The following is a 19741-nucleotide window of genomic DNA, read 5'->3' as shown; positions in this document are numbered from 1 at the left end:
GAGAGCCTTGTTTCAGAGGTGACTATACCACCTGACTGCACATAACCCTAAAAATCAAAATAGCTCTAGGGCTGAGAGGGAGACAGACCCATATTTTAACATTAATCTTAAACATTTCTTGAACTATCTGCTATGAGACTTACACAGAAATCACTTGGGCAGATTCCTGGTCTTTCAGGAGCTCCGTTTAATTAGGGAGGCTGAAGCACGTAATTGTTTCCTGGTGTGGTGGGGACCATTTATGCTCAAATAACCCAACCCTAAGGTAAAAGGCACCACTGGAAGAGAAAACTGGATCGCAGAGGCACAGAGGCCTGGCAGTACGTGGGGGTGGGTCGCTGCTTACAAACGGGTGAAGAGCCATGTGCACATTGAAGGAGGGAGGACGTGAATTCTAGGGAGGAAAACTAGTCTCTGGTGGCCTGTTCCCTTACGAGATGACGAGAGCCTGGATGTGGATGGAGGCAGTGGGGACAGGAGGGCACAGACAAGGACGTGTTCCACGTGAAACACTCAGGCCTTGGAGATGAACTGGATGTGTGGGGATAGGGCCCTGGATGGCCCTAGATGACCAGAGAGTTCCTACTAAAGATAAAAGGGGTGCATTTGGGACTTGTGGCATCTGAATTCACCGGTCCTGTTTGGCCATATTCCTTGACTCAGGATAGAACTAATCCAACGCGGATTTCAAGTATTTACTTAAACGATTTATCTTCTTAAATTTTTAACTCGTAGAAAGATAATGCTCCGTCAGAAACTGTGGGAAGGCCAAAAGCGAAAACAACCAGGACATCAAAGACAAGACAGACAAGCAGGTATGACCTTTTAGATGCTGTAATTTTTATCCAGAGTCATAAGTTAGAGAAATGAAACTCTTCAGGGAGCGGTCATTCTTAGGGGCATTTGTGCACACTGGCTCGTGGTGATGGCTGGGTCTCCCTACATAGCAGTGAAAGCCCATCCGTCCTTTTTAAAGAAGGTTCGAGAGAGCAGTTCCGTGCCTTTTGGGACTTCATTTTGGCAGTGGGTGGGGGAAGGCAGTGCGAGGTTTCAACCTTTCCTTGGTAAATGTAGATAATTACTAATAAAAATAATTGTAAACTTAAAGTTCTTGCACTTACTTTACTAGTAACAATAAAACTTCCATTTGTGGAGAAATTAAAATTTCTCTTGATATATTGACGCTTAAGCATGATTGAATTTCATAAAAGTAACAAGTAAATCCACTTGATCACCCTTTAAAAACGGACTTCATGAGACCTTGGAGGCCATATGAGACCATAACTCGTAACACCGTTGACATGTCATTTGGCTTCGTGTATATTTGTGGGAAACGTTCCTATGACAAAAGTGTGCACGAACTTGCCAGTTGCTGGCATGTCAGAGCTGATGCTCACGCACCTAACGGGCCTGCTGGGCTCTCAGCCCACTGACGTGGGAAGACTTTATACAGCCTCCAGCTGCCATATGTGACCGGATGCTTCTCTTCACTTCTAAAGACAAAGCACCAGGAAAGGGTACTGCTCATAGAGGTTTTTTCCTCAGTGTAATTGGGAAGTGGATTCAAGTTTATATTATAATGTGTTTATTCTTTCCTGAATTATGTTTTGTTTTCAGAAGCAAAGAAGAAGATAATTGGTCACCTCCTCCTGTGAAAATCCGGCTGATTTCTCCTTTGGCAAGCCCAGTAGACGGAGTCCAGAGCAAGCCTCGAAAAGCGACAGCAGTAGCGGGAAGAGCTCCGGGAAGGGGCAGAAAGAAGCTGTCTTCCTTTCCAAAGCAAGTTTTACGCAGAAAAATGCTATAATTTTTTTTCAAGTTTTTAATGAACACCAATTTGTAAAATCATCCGAATTGTGTGGATTATTAAAAATCATCTAATTTGGAAGAAAATAATTTGTATAAATTACTGTAAATTTTTGTAAACAGAAGGTCTTCAATAAGTAGAATAACTCCATTAAGGAGTGTGATTCTTTTAGTCTGGGCAGTTTTTCTATTTTATATTAAGACTTCATACATTTATATAATATGTAAATATGGCTTATTACTGGAATGTTAAATAAAGTGTATACTTCTTGGTAGTTTGTGTCTGTTAGATTTTTGAGAGGGGATTTCTGTTTTAATAATGATTTTATAATGCTAGTAGGCATCGGTCCCATTTTCTTTTGCTACAGTTAAAGGTATTAGACCAGCCTTAAAATGAAGATGATTGAAGAACTGATTTTTTTTTAAAGTTGCTATTTTATAATTTATGCACTTTGCTCCTATGGTTGAGATTTCTAATCATAAAATGTACATATATCTATTTTTGCCTGTTACTATGTTGAAATTGAATTATGGGCATGTAATTTTGCCGCATTTTGTAGTTGAACAAATTTTGTATATTCTACCTCAAATGAGTCCTTTTCCAAGCAATGCATTGGTTAAATACAATGTTGTCATTTCTTGTTCAGCAAGCTTAAAGGCTCTTTACCTTTATGGTCTCTTCATTTTTCAGAGACTATTATCCAGATTAGAGTGACCGGTTCACTGCTCACTAGCCTCTTGGAAAGGTTTGAGAGGAAGGGAAAAGTCGAACAAATCTGTTTCATGGTTGCTCGGCACACCTCGTGTGTGCCTAGTCTCGCTACAATGAGAAGTCTGAACAAATTTTATTATATTCTTGCTGTGAAGGAGCTTGCTATAAAAAAAAAATCAGAAATCCCTTAATATTCAGGTTTGAAAACTGACGCATTTTCGTAGGACCTCAGGCACAGACTATTGAGGACGGGGATCGAGTGTGAGGTGGGAAGGGAAAGGAAACAAGACACTTGTCTGCAGTACGACTGCAATTCAGTGGGGACGCTTGATGTAACCTGTGAAACTCATCCCGAAGTAAGTGCTGTAAAATAATTTATAACAGGTCATTGGATAGTGTGTAACGAATGGACCATTAATAATTGATTGTCTAGAAACAAACTGCTTGTGTTGGCTAAGCTTGTAATGTGTTAGTATGAAGCAGAAGCACTGTGCTTTCCACCTTATTTTTCTACCAAATAAATGCCACAAGAGCTGGGAAAATGACGACCCCTCCGCCGAGTACTGACGGTGTGCGGGTGGCTGTGCGCGTGCGGCCTTTCAGTCAGGTTAGTGATGGATGCGATGCCGCCTGGTTGAAACTCTGACTAGATCTTGCATTTTATTTTATTCCTTGTTCTAATGATCGTTATCAAACGTGTATTCAAGCTGCTTGTCATTGATGGAACATTAAACTTCTTTAAATGAACTTGTTAAACGAGTAATTTAACGATCGCAACATAATTAGTGAACACGTAACCTCGTTCCTTTGCACAAGTAGCTTAATAAAAAAATAATTGATGAGAGAAACATACTGCAAGTTAGTTTTTTAAAACCAGTGTGGGTTGGTGAATACAGATGCATGCTCTTTTTAACAAATGTACTTTTCCTCCCAACTGCTCCTTCAGCTGTGTTGCCACTACAATGTAGGATAAAAGAGAAGGGCTACATGTCCTGGGACCCCTTAGAAATCTCTGATTACCAAGGCATTAGTTACTGCTGTGGATCAAACGCAGTCCTGGAGAAACGGTGCAAAGCATTTGCAGTCTCATTACGTCAGTAATTGGTGACGGAACATATCACAGTGGTGAGGCAAACAGCTCCCAGAGATGGATCAGTTCTAGTTCATTCTGCCTGGCTCGGTCATGAAGATTCTGGAGATGGACAGTGAGCGTAATGGAGACCATACGTGAGGTCTTCTTTCCCATTTGGACCTTGTTCAACCTGATGCTCTCCTTGCTGGTCCATTAGTATTCAGGATTGCTTTGCACGTTTTCCATCAGTGTCTGTGATTTCCACCTCCTAGCATTCATCTGTATCACAGCTACCAGGTGACTTGTCACAGGATAGCTTTCTACGCCTAACTGGACAACTTCAAGTGCAGGGGCTCATGGGGGCTTCTAAAGAGGCATGGCTTTTCAGGCCCCCGATTGATAAAAATAAAGGATTCTGTATGCAGTTTAATGTCTTAGCCAAGAAGAAGGAGGAAATAAAGCCATTTTATAACCTAACCCATCATAAGGGTAAAGGTAGTCCAGGAGTATTTTTCATTGGCCTTTAATACTGTTAGAGTAATGACAAGTTTTGAACAGGATGTAGAAAGTAGGCACCTTAGTTACATGGCTTTTAGGACCCCTCATCAAACAGATGGCATTTGATCATATTCTACCACCAGTGTGGGTTAGCTTATACTGGAACAGTAGCAAGGAGGAGAGCGGGCCAACTCGAGAGGTGACAAGGATGGATGGTTCTGGGCATGCCTGGGCAACTGGTGCCCCGGGTGGGGGGGGAGGACTCTGACTCTGACTTCCAGTCTTTAAGCTCATGGTGGGGTTGGAGCACCAGCTTGGTGAGACTGTGTTTGAAGATCCTAGCACTTTCTCGGGAGCCATTGAAGTCAGATGAGCTTGTGGTCAACACTTGACTTTCTCACTCACCCACTATGTGACCTTGAAGGTTTAAAGCTCTCTGAGCCTTGGTTTCCTTCCATACAAAATGGAGATGTTGTTAACTTAGGAGGCTTACTGTCACAAAATTAGATTAAATAATTGTTAATCAACACAGTGCCTGACAAGTAGTCTTGATATTAGCCGCTATAATTTTTTCTTACTTGAGAGAGACCAAGACGATATTGGGGGGCTGGGGGTGTGCAGAGTCCAGCAGACTCTGCACTGAGTGCTAAGCTCAGTCTCACGCACCAGGATCAATCCCGTAACGCCAAGATCATGACCAGAGCCAAAACCAAGAGTCAGACCCCCAACTGGCTGAGCCACCTAGGTGCCCCTGCTATAATCGTTTACATAGGGTTTCATTGAGACAGTTCACCTACTATAGGGTTCCCTCACTTAAAGTGTACAATTCCATGATTTCTAGTATATTCACAGATAGGTGCAGCTACCAGCAGTTTCAGAACTAAAATGTTTATGATGTCAAGAATCAGTCACTTAGCTCCATCATCCTTGTCCCTCTGGTTCTCAGCAGCATTAGTCCGTCAATTGCCTGTTCTGCCCAGGTCAGGTGAATGCGATTAGTCTTTTGTGACTGGCTTCTTCGATTTGGCATAAGGTCTTCAGGGTCCATCCACATTGTAGCACACACCAAAATTCCATTTCTTTGTGGGTGGATACTGTCCCATTCTATGGATGTACACATTTCGTTTAATCCATGCCTCAGTGGATGTTTGAGTCGTGTTGGCTTTCTCCTCAGCCTTACTTTGGCTGCCGCGAGAAATAATGCTGCTATAGACACTCGTGTGTAAGCTTTTGTGTGGACACATGTTTTTATTCTTGGGTTTATACCCAGGCATGGAATTGCTGAGTCATACAGTAACTAGTTTCATCGTTGGAGGAACTGACTTTTCCAAAGCCAGCTGTACTGTCTTGTGCTCCCCACAGCCAGTGCGCGAGGGTTCCACTTTCTCCAATCCGATCCAGCTACGTGACTGTCCTAGCCTTTCTGGGTGTGACGTGCTGCCGTGTGGTTTTGAATTGCAGTTCCCTGATGACTAAGGATGTCAAGTATCTTCATATTGTTGTCCGTGAGTGTATCCTCCTCAAATGTCTCTTCAGATCTCTTACTCATTTTTAAATTGGATTATCTTTTTACATTGAGCTGTTCTTCTGGATACAATTCCTTATCAGATAATATGATTTGCAAATTTTCTCTCATTCCGGGGGCTGTCTTTTCACTTTCTTGATGGTGTCCTTTGAAGCACAATCGTTTCTAATTTTGATGAAGTCTTACTTTTTTTTGTTTTTGGAATTCATGCTTTTGGTGTCGTTAGACTCTTTGCCCAATCCAAGATCATGACTATTTACTCCAATATTTTCTTCTGTACTGAAATCTCTTACCTTTAGTTTTTTGTTCCATTTTTTAAAAATTTTATTTATTTGAGATAGAAGCATCCAAGCAGGGGGAGTGGCAGAGGCAGAGGGAGAAGCAGACTCCGCACTAATCAGGGAGCCCAGTGCAGGCTCGATTCCAGGATTCCAGGATCATGACCTGAGCTGAAGGCAGATGCTTAATTGACTGAGCCACCCAAGTGTCCCTCGTTGGCCCATTTGGTGTTAATTTTTGCATAAGGTATGAGGCAAGGGTCCAAGTTCATTGCTTTTGCATGTAGCTCTCAAGTTTTTCCAGGACCACTTCTTGCAAAAGCTATTCTGTCCCCATTTTTGGCAGTCTTGTTGAAAATCAGTTGGCCATGGAGGCCTGGGATGATTCTGTATGCCTATCGCTGTGCCCGTATCATGCTGCCTTGGTCACTGTTTGGTTTGTACTAAGTTGTGAGATTGGGAATTGTGAATCTTACTTTGTTCTATTTCAAGATGGTTTTGGCTCTTCTGGGTGCCTTCCAGTTCCATGGAAATTTTACTATCAGCTTGTCAATTTCTACAGAGAATCAGGTAGGATTCTGATAGAGATTTCACTGAATCTGTATGTCAGCTTGATGAGTTACCATCTTAACAATGCTAAGTCTTCTCATCTATGAACATGGGGTCTTTCCAATTTTTAGATCATCTTTAGTTTCACTCAACAATGTTTTGTAGTATTCAGAAGATATGTTTTGTACTTCTTTTGTTAAGTATTCCCAAGTATTTTGTTCCTTTTGATACTACTAGAAATGGAATTTTTCCATTTCATTCTTAGATTCTTCCTTTCAAGTGTATAGAATTGATTTTTGTGTATTGATCTTGTATTTTACAACCTTACTGAACTAATTTATTCGTTCTAATAGTTTTTTTGGAGAGTTCTTTAGGATTTTCTTTAAACATGGTTTCCTTTGGTTCCATGTGCTTATAATGCTCATAGTCTGGCATCTGGTCACTGATAGATAGTTTTTGTTGCCTGCCATTTTCCCAATATATGGGTCTTACTCTCCTGTTTCTTTGCATACCTCATCATTTTTTAATGGAAACCTGACACGAGATAATATGGTGTAGCAAATCTGGGAACTGATTCTCCCACCCCCCGTATGTAGCTTGTTACTGTGGCTTATTTGTTGGGTGACTGGTTGGACTATTGTAGCGAAGTCCATCCCTCACCTCAGGAGGGCCCAGCTTTGGGTATGCCCTGGACACCCTGGGTGACACTGGTTTGGTTGGGCTCATTCCTCTCTTGACAAATTGTTCGACTCCACGGATTGCGGCTGACTGCTTTGTTGTCAGCAATTCCTGGAGGCATAAATTACTCTGCTATCTAATGCAATCAAATTCAGGTTCCTTTAAAAGGAACAGTCTCTGAGATCACTGACTGATATTTTTCAGGACTCCAGGGGGGGTCCGTCCAGCTATGGTGTTTCCCAGCCACCCCCCCATACCCTCCTTGCCCCCGCAACTTCTGCAAACTAGAGGGCCTATAATTTAATCCTTATCAAAACAAACCTCCTCCCAATTCCCTTCCATCATGACTTCCGTTCTTGAGTGTGCCCTTAGGATCCAGCTTCTCTAAGAGGGCAAATGAAGTCAGTGACTTTGAGAGGACATGAGCTGCTATCCCCCTGGGCAGGATGTCTACACCTTGGCTCCAGACTTGGGGGTGGGGACAATGGCAAGTTGCTGTTTTAGAAGCCCAGCCCTTATTGACTGTGGAACAGCTGCTCGAGATCCGCTCGGCTTCTCTGTCCTGGCGTGGACCCACCACCTCGGGGGCTGGGCAAGGACAGCCAATGCCCTAGTGTCCTCAGCGGGCTGATCCAAAGTAGAGTCTCTGTAGCATACCGGGTACAAGAAGGAGTCCCACCTCTCACCAACCCTCTCCCAGGACTTAGCCTCGGCAACATGCAGATGGGGATAGGATGTGAAATGCTGAGATCCTGCTCCTGCCAAGAAGAAAGCCCTCCACCTGCAATCTGGGGAGAGAGGCAGCCTTGTGGTGGGGGCTCTAGCAGTCTGGGGGAGTCTCCGCCTGGCTGAGCTGGCAGGAGAGAGGAACGGAATGGGCTGGCTTCAGATACCAGACTCCCCTTTCTTCATAACTGTGCTACACTTCCCTGAATAGATGTTTTGTCATTGGCCATCTGCCCTGAGGACCGTTTCCAGGGTCCTGAAATGGTTGTTTTTCCTTTTTCATGAAAAATTTTCACTCATTTCACTGGGGAGTGAAACAGGGAAGCTCTCTGTTGCCGTAGTCATTGCTGTTAGCATAGCTGGGTATTAGGCTGGTCTCAGAAAATTAACATCACTAGAGACCAGCCTTTCAACAATTCTGAGGGTTTAAGAGACACTGCTTGTCATAACCCCTGCTAAGAATTACAGAAAACAAAATGAATAATTGGTAAGTGCCCGGCTTAATTCCTTAGGAGGTATGTATCAAGACTTGCCAAACAACTTGGATGACAAAAACTACAATGATGAACTCTGAATTTGTAATTTGACTATAGAGAGAGAAGAACTCTGGGAGCAAATGTGTGATTTCCATGCATTCCGGGACCACCACAACCATACAAGACCCTAAGAACCCAGAACATAGGAAGACATTTATTTTTGACCTCGCATATTGGTCTCATGATGGATTTCAAAAGGACCAAGATGGTGTGTTGATTTCAGCTGATCCTAGCAGTCAGTTTGCAAGCCAGGTAACTCACTTCAAAACACAACTTCAAAGGAAAGGTGGTTTGTTTTGTTTTCTTTTTTTAAATGAAGTATTAATGGTAGAACAGTATAGTTTTTTAATGCAAGCATGCTCTGGTATATACTTCCATTTGAGAGTTTGATTTTAAATTTTTTCCTTTTTCATGCTAAACATGAGGTCCCAAAGTACAGTTATTGCCTAAATAATTTTTAGGAACTCAATCAGTTGAATTGTCGTATGTTGTCATATTTTGAACAAGAAGTGTCAGTCAACTCAATTATATCCTGCCTCTCTGAAATAAGAAAATAAGCAATATTTGTGATACACTCGGAATTTGAGAATTCTTGTTTTACCAAGTATTTCACATGTGCCAAACATTATTCCATCCTGGGGAGTTAGATAGGCAAGTGCTTTCGAAATGTTACATGTTCTGGGATAAGAGCATGGGATGTGATGGGGTAACAATGGAGAGGAGGTCATTTCAATCTGGACAAAGCTCATTGAGTTTCTAGGATCTGGGTGTGTGTAGTTTCGATCAAATTTGGAAAAGTTTCAACCATCATTTTTTTCAAATATCCTTTACCCTGCCCCACCTTATTCCTTCTGTGATTCCAACCAAGCTTGTCCACAGGTCACTGAGGCTCTGTTCACTTCCCCCTAATCTTCTCTCTCTACTCTTGTCTGCCTATTTGTCTTTCAAACTCAGCTGAAAGCTCACAGCTTTTATGAAACCACTCCTGAAAATACCCCCTGTCGAATACTTCTGTCCTCACAAACTCCCTAAAAGGATCTCATGGACCCTGGAATGCTCTTGAGAACTGCCATCCCAGAGTAATCAATTAAAAAAAAAATCAAATAAAATTTTGTAACTAGTCAGTCAATTGTGGGGAAATGGGATTAGGAAGCGTTCCATCCAAAACACAGCAGGAAAAGAGGGGGAAAGTAAAAAGGAGATGGGAGGAGTAGAGCACAAATAGTGAGCAGGTAAACTCAATGCCAGGCACATCACTTATTACAGCAAATGTAAATAGACGTGCCAATTACAAGTCAGGAATGATTAGATTTCATAGGGAAAATGGGATCCAACTCTGATTAGAGAAACCCCATTTTACATTATCATGTAAAAATTAAGAAAAAGAAAACTATAGAGGCCATATTTACATCACATAAAGTAGATTTCACCACAAGAAACACTCCATAATCATAATCAATTTATTAAGGAAACATACCATCCTAAATGGGTATGTTCCTAATAATAGAGCTTCAAAGTACATGAAGGAGAAACTGCTAGAAATTGAGGGAGAAACAAAGAAATCTACAACTGTCATTAGTGATTTCATCACTCCTCTCTGAGTAATGGATAGAACAAATAACCCGAAATCAGTACTATACAGAAGACCAGACCAACACCATCAGCCTAACTGGCCATTATGTATTAGAGAACTCCATTGCTACCCACCACCCAACCACAGCACCACACATTCTTTACAGCTGAACACAAAACTTCCACTACAACAGACCATATTCCAGGTCATAAAACTAGTGTCAATATTGTGAGATAACTGAAATCAAACAAAGTACATTCTCTGTCCACCAAACTAGAAAGAAATGAAAGATACTGGGATATTTGGAAATAGCAGAATTCTAAATAATCCATAGGTTAAGGAATAAACCATAAACAAAATTAGCAAATACTCCGAATAAGAAATTTAGGGGTGCCTGGGTGGCTCAATCGGTTAAGCGTCTGCCTTTGGCTTGGGTCATAATCTCGAGGTCCTGGGATCGAGCCCCTCATCAGGCTCCCTGCTCAACAGGGAGTCTACTTCTCCCTCTTCCTTTCCTCTCCCCCCATACTCTCGCTCCCAAATAAATAAATAAATAAAATCTTAAAACAAAAATTTAAAAATTTTTCAAAATTTGTGGGCCACAGCTCAAGGAGAGACTTAGAGAAATTATATAGCATTAAGTTATTAGAGAAGCACAATCTCAAGTCAACATTCTAGTCTTCCACCTAAGAATTCAGAAAGGAAAGAGCAAATTAAATACAAAGCAAGCAAAGGAAGAAATAAGAAAGAGCAGTAATTAATGCAAAACAGTAAAATAATAGGAAAACCGATGAAACTCAAAGCTAATTTTCTCAAAAGTTCAATGAAATTGAACCTTTAGCCAAACCAATCAGGAAAAAAGATACAAAATACCAAGATGAAAAATGAGTCATCATGGCAGATTTTAAAGACATGTAAAAAGGAAGGGAATAGTATGAAAAACTTATTGACAATAAATTGAACAAGTTAGATGAAATGACACAAGCCACTGAACGTCACACAAAAACAGATCATTGAACTAGACTGAAAGGAACTGAATTTATAGTTAAAAACCTCACAAAGAAAACTCTATGTCCAGATGCCTTTGCTGTGAATTCTACTGAAGTAAAAAATAATGAGAATCTTTAAACAAAACAAAACTAAATCCTAGAGCTGACAGAAGAAGGAACATTCATTTTTTGAGGACAATATTACACCAAAACCAGCCAAAGTTTATGAAAACACTACAGGCCAATATCTATCATGAACGTAAACACAAAAATTAACAAAATTTCAGCAAATAGAATCTAAAATATTTTAAACAATACATTTCTATCAAGTAGGACTTTACTGGAATATAAGATTGGCTTAATATTTGAGGATCAATGTAATTCATCATATGATCAGAATCCCGGGGGGCAATATTTGGTCAGATGCAGAAAAAACATTCGACAAAACCCAATCAAAATTAAAACTTTTGGGGCACCTGGGTGGCTCAGTGGGTTAAGCCGCTGCCTTCGGCTCAGGTAATGATCTCAGGGTCCTGGGATCGAGTCCCACATCGGGCTCTCTGCTCAGCGGGGAGCCTGCTTCCCTCTCTCTCCTCTGCCTGCCTCTCTGCCTACTTGTGATCTTTCACTGTCAAATAAATAAATAAAATCTTTAAAAAAAATTAAAACTCTCAGTAAACTTAAAATAGGAGAGAACTTCCTGGAAATAACCTTCCCTGAAATACATAGGTAATATCATATTAGATGCTGAAACACTGAATGTGCTCCCCCTAAGACGGGACAAGGCAAGGAGGACCAATCTCATCATTTCTATACAACATTTACTGCAGGTCCTAGCCAGGGCAAGTAGGTAATAAATAGGAAATTAGTGACATGCAGATTAAAAAAGGAAGAAGTAAAACTATTTTTAGATGACATCATTATCCATGTAAAAAGCCCTAAGAAATCAACAACAACAAAAAGGGTTACTACAGTTCATAAGTTTGTTTAGCAAAGCCAATATACAAAAATCAATAGTATTTCTCAATACTAGCAGTGAACAACTAGAGAGTGAAACTGTAAAATATATACAATAACACCAAAAATATGAAATACTTTAAGAATAACATTAACAAAACATGCAAAAGCTGTTCACTATAAAACATTATTGAAAGGAAGACAGACATGCATTAGAAGACTCAATATTATTAAGAAATCAAAATGAGTGGGGTGCCTGGGTGGCTCAGTGGGTTAAGCCTCTGCCTTTGGCTAAGATCATGATCCCAGTGTCCTGGGATCGAGCCCCATATCGGGCTCCCTGCTCGGTGGGAAGCCTGCTTCTCCCTCTCTCACTCCCCCTGCTTGTATTCCCTCTCCAGCTATGTCTCTCTCTGTCAAATAAATAAATAAAATCTTAAAAAAAAAAAGAAATCAATTCAAAATCAATTCAAAGCAATCCCAACCCAAACCCCAGCAATAAGGTTTTGAAGCAACTGATAAGCTATTTCAATAATTTACATGGAATGGTAAGGGACTTAGAATACCCAGAATTATTATTTTTTGAAGATTGTATTTATTTATTTATTTACTTACTTATTTGAGACTGAGAAAGTGAGGAGGGGAGCAGAGAGAGAGCAACAAGTAGATTCCATACACTGAGCACAGAGCCCAGCATGGGGTTCCATCCCCTGACCCTGAGATCATGACCTGAGCCAAAATCAAGAGTCAGATGCTCAACTGACTGAGCCACCCAGGCCAAAATTAATTTGAAGGACCATGAAACCTGAATAATTTAAAACCCACTAGAGACCTTCAGTTATCAACACAGAGTGGTACTGGCTGAAAGATAGAGATAACAGATCAATGGAACAGAAAAAAGTATCCAGAAATCGATCTTCATATATTGTTGTATTTTTATGAGGATGCTCTAATGGGTTGAATAGTGTTCCCCCCAAATCTAGATCCACTTAATACCTTATAATGTAACCTTATTTGTAAATAAGATATTTGCAGAAGTAATTAGGCCATAGTGGATTAGAGTGGACCCAAAATCCAATTCTTCTCTGATGAGAGAAATTTGGACACAAAGACACACAGGGAGAATGCCATGTGACTGTGAAGGTAGGTGGAATGATATAGCTATGAGCCAAGGAATGCCAAGGAATGCTGGGAGTTACCCGAAGCTGGGAAGAAGTAAGGAAGGATTCTTTCCTAGAGCCTTCAGAGAGAGCATGGCCTTGCCAGCACATTGATTTCGGACTTTCAGTCTTTGGAATCATGAGAGAATAATTTTCTGTTGTTTTTAGTCACCTGTTTAGTGGTAATTTATTATGGCAGCCCTAGAAAACTAATACAGGTGACAAACTTCTTCAAAATTAAAGCCTTCCAACAAATGATGCTGGAGATATTAGATATCCATGTAGAAAAGTATGACTTTCTTATTTTTTCCTCACACCATATAAAAATGAACTCAATGGATCAGAGACCTGTTAGTGATAAAATTATACAGTTTCTAAAGGAAAGGAGAAAATGTCTGTGACCTCAGATTTGAAAGATATCATAGGACACAATCTTAAAAAATATTTTTTAAGTTCAAGTATAATTATGATAAAAGAAAATAATAAATGAGACTCATTTGAAAAAAGCTTTTGCTCTTTAAGACATCCCAGTAAGAGCATGAAAAGGCAAGCTATGAAGAAAGAAAACAGTTACAAGACAGATAAAATATCCAAAATATATAATGAGAACATAAGCAGCAACCTCTTTGACCTCAGCCATTGCAACTTCTTCCTAGGCACATCACCAAAGGCAAGGGGAGCAAGGGCAAAAATGAACTATTGTAACTTCATCAAGATCAAAAGTTTTCCCACAGCAAAGGAAACAGTCAACAGAACCAATGGACAGCTGACAGAATGGGAGAAGATATTTGCAAATGACATAGCAGATAAAGGGTTGGTGTCCAAATCTATAAAGAATTCATCAAACTCAACACCCAAAAAATAAATAATCCAATCAAGAAATGGGCAGACAACATGAACAGACATTTCTGCAAGGAAGACATCCAAATGGCCAATAGACACATGAAAAAGTGCTCCACATCACTTGGCATCAGGGAAATACAAATCAAAACCTCAATGAGATACCATTGAGGCTAAATGGCTAAAATTAACCAGTCGGAAAAGAACAGATGTTGGCGCAGATGTGGAGAAAGAGGAACACACCTACACTGCTGGTGGGAATGCAAGTTGGTACAGCCACTCTTGAAAACAGTATGGAGGTTCCTCAATAAGTTGAAAATAGAGCTACCTTACAACCCAGCAATTGCACTACTGGTTATTTATCCCAAAGATACAAATGTAGTGATCCAAAGGGGCATATGCACCCCAATATTTATAGCAGAAATGTCCACAATAGCCAAACTTATAGAAAGAGCCTAGATGTCCATTGGCAGATGAACAAATAAAGAAGATGTGGTATATATATTCAATGGAATAGGATGCAGCCATCAAAAAATTGAAATCTTGCTGTTTGCAACAATGTGGTTGGGACTAGAAGGTGTTACGCTAAGCAAAATAAGTCAATCAGAGAAAGAAAATTATCATAGGATCTCACTGATATGCAGAATTTGAGAAACAAGGAAGAGGATCATAGGGGAAGAGAGGGAAAAATGAAACAAGACAAACCAAAGAGGGAGACAAACCGTAAGAGACCCTTAATCTCAGGAAAAAAACTGAGGGTTGCTGGGAGTTGGGGGAGATAGGGAGCTGGGTGATGGACACTGAGGAGGGTATGTGGTATACTGAATGCTGTGAATTGGGTAAAACTGATGAGTCACAGACCTGTACACCCAGAACAAATAATACTTATATGTTAATATGTATATATTAAATGAATTTTTATAATTTAATATTAAAAAACAAGTCAATTATCATATGGTTTCACTTATTTGTGGAGCATAACAAATAGCATGGAGGACATGGGGAGTTAGAGAGGAGAAGGGAGTTGGGGGAAATTGGAAGGGGAGGTGAACCATGAGAGACTATGGACTCTGGAAAACAATCTGAGGGGTTTGAAGGGGCGGGGGGTGGGTGGGAGTTTGGGGGAACCAGGTGGTGGGTATTATAGAGGGCACAGATTGCATGGAGCACTGAGTGTGGTGCAAAAATAATGAATACTGTTATGCTGAAAATAAATAAAAAATTAATTTAAAAAAAGTCAGTTTTTAAAGGGAAAATAATTGATCAGAGGCTTCGTTAAAGTAGATACAAAAAAAAAACAATGAAAAAGTGTCATACTTTATTACTTGTTAGCAAAATGCAAGTTAATACCACAATGCGATAATACTATGCATCCATGAGAATGACAAAAATTAAAAACTGACAATATCGTAAAAAGGAGGAAGAGTCAAGATGGCAGAGAAGTAGCAGGCTGAGACTACTTCAGCTAGCAGGAGATCAGCTAGAGAGCTTATCTAAAGATTGCAAACACCTGCAAATCCATTGGCAGATCGAAGAGAAGAAGAACAGCAATTCTGGAAACAGAAAAACAACCACTTTCTGAAAGGTAGGACTGGCGGAGAAGTGAATCCAAAGCGACGGGGGTGCAAGAGGCGGAGCAACGGAGCACAAAATCAGGACTTTTAAAAGTCTGTTCTGCTGAGGGACATCGCTCCAGAGGCTAAACCGGGGCGAAGCCCATGTGGAGTCAGCGTGGCCTCAGGTCCCGCAGGGTCACAGAGGGATCGGGTGTCTGAGTGTCACGGAGCTTGCGGGTATTGGAACGGGAAAGCCGGCTGCAGAGACAGAGCCGACAGTAAGCTCGCAGCTTGTAGTTGACTTGAACCGGTCGCAGGCTCGGTGAGCTCGGAGCGCGGCTGGAGGTCAGGCAGACGGGAGTTACTGGGCGCTGTTCTCTGGGGGCGCACTGAGGAGTGGGGCCCCGGGCTCTCGGCTCCTCCGGGCTGGAGACCAGGAGGCCGCCGTTTGTATTCCCGTCCTCCGGAACTCTACAGAAAGCGCTCAGGGAACAAAAGCTCCCGAAAGCAAACCAGAGCGGGTTACTCAGCCCAGCCCCTGGTAAGGGCGGTGCAATTCCGCCTGGGGCAAAGACACTTGAGAATCAATACAACAGGCCCCTCCCCCAGAAGATCAACAAGAAATCCAGCCAAGACCAAGTTCACCTACCAAGGAGTGTGGTTTCAATACCAAGGAGAGCAACAGAATTCCAGAGAAGGAGAAAGCAAAGCATGGAACTCATGGCTTTCTCCCTGTGATTTTTTAGTCTTGCAGTTAATTTTTTTCTTTTTCATTTTTTTTCTCTTCTTCTGCTAAAATTCTTTTTAACTTTTACCCTTTTCTTTTTTAACGTTTTTAAACTAGTTTATCTAATATATATATATTTTTCTTTTTTATACTCTTCTTTAGTTTTCTTTTTTTAAATTATTTTCTTTTTTTTTTCTTTCTTTCTTTTTGAACCTCTTTTTATCCCCTTTCTCCCCCCTCACGATTTGGGATCTCTTCTGATTTAGTTAAAGCATATTTTCCTGGGGTTGTTGCCACCCTTTTAGTATTTTACTTGCTCCTTCATATACTCTTATCTGGACAAAATGACAAGGCGGAAAAATTCACCACAAAAAAAAGAACAAGAGGCAGTACCGAAGGCTAGGGACCTAATCAATACAGACATTGATAATATGTCAGATCTAGAGTTCAGAATGACAATTCTCAAGGTTCTAGCTGGGCTCGAAAAAGGCATGGAAGATATTAGAGAAACCCTCTCGGGAGATATAAAAGCCCTTTCTGGAGAAATAAAAGAACTAAAATCTAACCAAGTTGAAATCAAAAAAGCTATTAATGAGGTGCAATCAAAAATGGAGGCTCTCACTGCTAGGATAAATGAGGCAGAAGAAAGAATTAGCAATATAGAAGACCAAATGACAGAGCATAAAGAAGCTGAGCAAAAGAGGGACAAACGGCTACTGGACCACGAGGGGAGAATTCGAGAGAAAAGTGACACCATAAGACGAAACAACATTAGAATAATTGGGATTCCAGAAGAAGAAGAAAGAGAGAGGGGAGCAGAAGGTATACTGGAGAGAATTATTGGGGAGAATTTCCCCAATATGGCAAAGGGAATGAGCATTAAAATTCAGGAGGTTCAGAGAACGCCCCTCAAAATCAATAAGAATAGGCCCACACCCCATCACCTAATAGTAAAATTTACAAGTCTGAGTGACAAAGAGAAAATCCTGAAAGCAGCCTGGGAAAAGAAGTCTGTAACATACAATGGTAAAAATATTAGATTGGCAGCTGACTTATCCACAGAGACCTGGCAGGCCAGAAAGAGCTGGCATGATATTTTCAGAGCACTAAATGAGAAAAACGTGCAGCCAAGAATACTATATCCAGCTAGGCTATCACTGAAAATAGAAGGAGAGATTAAAAGCTTCCAGGACAAACAAAAACTGAAAGAATTTGCAAACACCAAACCAGCTCTACAGGAAATATTGAAAGGGTTCCTCTAAGCAAAGAGAGAGCCTACAAGTGGTAGATCAGAAAGGAACAGAGACAATATACAGTAACAGTCACCTTACAGGCAATACAATGGCACTAAATTCATATCTCTCAATAGTTACCCTGAATGTTAATGGGCTAAATGCCCCAATCAAAAGACACAAGGTATCAGAATGGATAAAAAAACAAAACCCATCTATATGTTGCCTACAAAACTCATTTTAAGCCCGAAGACACCTCCAGATTTAAAGTGAGGGGGTGGAAAAGAATTTACCATGCTAATGGACATCAGAAGAAAGCAGGAGTGGCAATCCTTATATCAGATCAATTAGATTTTAAACCAAAGGCTATAATAAGAGATGAGGAAGGACACTATATCATACTCAAAGGGTCTGTCCAACAAGAAGATTTAACAATTTTAAATATCTATGCCCCCAACGTGGGAGCAGCCAACTATATAAACCAATTAATAACAAAATCAAAGAAAGACATCAACAATAATACAATAATAGTAGGGGACTTTAACACTCCCCTCACTGAAATGGACAGATCATCCAAGCAAAAGATCAACAAGGAAATAAAGGCCTTAAACGACACACTGGACCAGATGGACAACATAGATATATTCAGAACATTTCATCCCAAAGCAACAGAATACACATTCTTCTCTAGTGCACATGGAACATTCTCCAGAATAGATCACATCCTCGGTCCTAAATCAGGACTCAATGGGTATCAAAATATTGGGATCATTCCCTGCATATTTTCAGACCACAATGCTCTGAAGCTAGAACTCAACCAAAAGAAGTTTGGAAAGAACCCAAATACATAGAGACTAAACAGCATCCTTCTAAAGAATGAATGAGTCAACCGGGAAATTAAAGAATTGAAAAAAATCATGGAAACAAATGATAATGAAAATACAACGGTTCAAAATCTGTGGGACACAACAAAGGGAGTCCTGAGAGGAAAATATATAGCAGTACAAGCCTTTCTCAAGAAACAAGAAAGGTCTCAGGTACACAACCTAACCCTACACCTAAAGGAGCTGGAGAAAGAACAAGAAAGAAACCCTAAGCCCAGCAGGAGAAGAGAAATCATAAAGATCAGAGCAGAAATCAAAGAAATAGAAACCAAAAAAACAATAGAACAAATCAACGAAACTAGGAGCTGGTTCTTTGAAAGAATTAATAAAATTGATAAACCCTTGGCCAGACTTATCAAAAAGAAAAGAGAAAGGGCACAAATAAATAAAATCATGAATGAAAGAGGAGAGATCACAACTAACATCAAAGAAATACAAACTATTATAAGAACATACTATGAGCAACTCTATGCCAACAAATTTGACAATCTGGAAGAAGTGGATGCATTCCTAGAAACATATAAACTACCACAACTGAACCAGGAAGAAATAGAAAGCCTGAACAGACCCATAACCAGTAAGGAGATTGAAACAGTCATTAAAGGGACGCCTGGGTGGCGCAGTTGTTTGGACGACTGCCTTCGGCTCAGGGCGTGATCCTGGAGTCCCGGGATCGAGTCCCACGTCAGGCTCCCAGCTCCATGGGGAGTCTGCTTCGCTCTCTGACCTTCTCCTCGCTCATGCTCTCTCTCACTGTCTCTCAAATAAATAAAAATAAAATCTTTAAAAAAAAAAAAAAAAGAAACAGTCATTAAAAATCTCCAAACAAACAAAAGCCCAGGGCCAGACGGCTTCCCGGGGGAATTCTACCAAACATTTAAAGAAGAATTAATTCCTATTCTCCTGAAACTGTTCCAAAAAATAGAAATGGAAGGAAAACTTCTAAACTCATTTTATGAGGCCAACATCACCTTGATCCCAAAACCAGACAAGAATCCCATCAAAAAAGAGAGCTATAGACCAATATCCTTGATGAACACAGATGCGAAAATTCTCACCAAAATACTAGCCAATAGGATTCAACAGTACATCAAAAGGATTATTCACCACGACCAAGTGGGATTTATCCCAGGGCTGCAAGGTTGGTTCAACAACCGCAAATCAGTCAATGTGATACAACACATCAATAAAAGAAAGAACAAGAGCCATATGATACTCTCAATAGATGCTGAAAAAGCATTTGACAAAGTACAGCATCCCTTCCTGATCAAAACCCTTCAAAGTGTAGGGATAGAGGGCAATCAAAGCCATCTATGAAAAACCCACTGCAAATATCATTCTCAATGGAGAAAAACTGAGAGCTTTTCCGCTAAGGTCAGGAACACGGCAGGGATGTCCATTATCACCACTGCTATTCAACATAGTACTAGAAGTCCTAGCCTC

The 19741-nt window shown here is 40.5% G+C and overlaps 2 protein-coding genes across 4 annotated transcripts in view; both read left to right on the top strand.

Annotated features, from left to right (window-relative positions):
• The window catches only part of AHCTF1 (AT-hook containing transcription factor 1), an 81865-nt gene extending 78600 nt beyond the window's left edge, over positions 1 to 3265 (top strand). For all 3 annotated transcript variants that reach the window (XM_044267085.1, XM_044267084.1, XM_044267086.1), the window contains 2 exons: positions 736 to 815; positions 1618 to 3265. In XM_044267085.1, coding sequence (XP_044123020.1) covers positions 736 to 815; positions 1618 to 1807 — 270 coding nt within the window. In that variant the 3' untranslated portion in view covers positions 1808 to 3265. The remainder of the gene's footprint in view (positions 1 to 735; positions 816 to 1617) is intronic.
• The window catches only part of LOC122918542 (kinesin-like protein KIF28P), a 70530-nt gene continuing 53848 nt past the window's right edge, over positions 3060 to 19741 (top strand). The window contains exons 1-2 of the mRNA XM_044267087.1: positions 3060 to 3125; positions 8438 to 8632. Coding sequence (XP_044123022.1) covers positions 3060 to 3125; positions 8438 to 8632 — 261 coding nt within the window. The remainder of the gene's footprint in view (positions 3126 to 8437; positions 8633 to 19741) is intronic.

Source organism: Neovison vison, chromosome 10 (genome assembly GCF_020171115.1).
Source record: "Neovison vison isolate M4711 chromosome 10, ASM_NN_V1, whole genome shotgun sequence".
NCBI classification, from domain to species: Eukaryota; Metazoa; Chordata; class Mammalia; order Carnivora; family Mustelidae; genus Neogale; species Neogale vison.
Note: the sequence above shows the minus strand (reverse complement) of the source record. Positions and strands in the feature narration are given on the sequence as shown.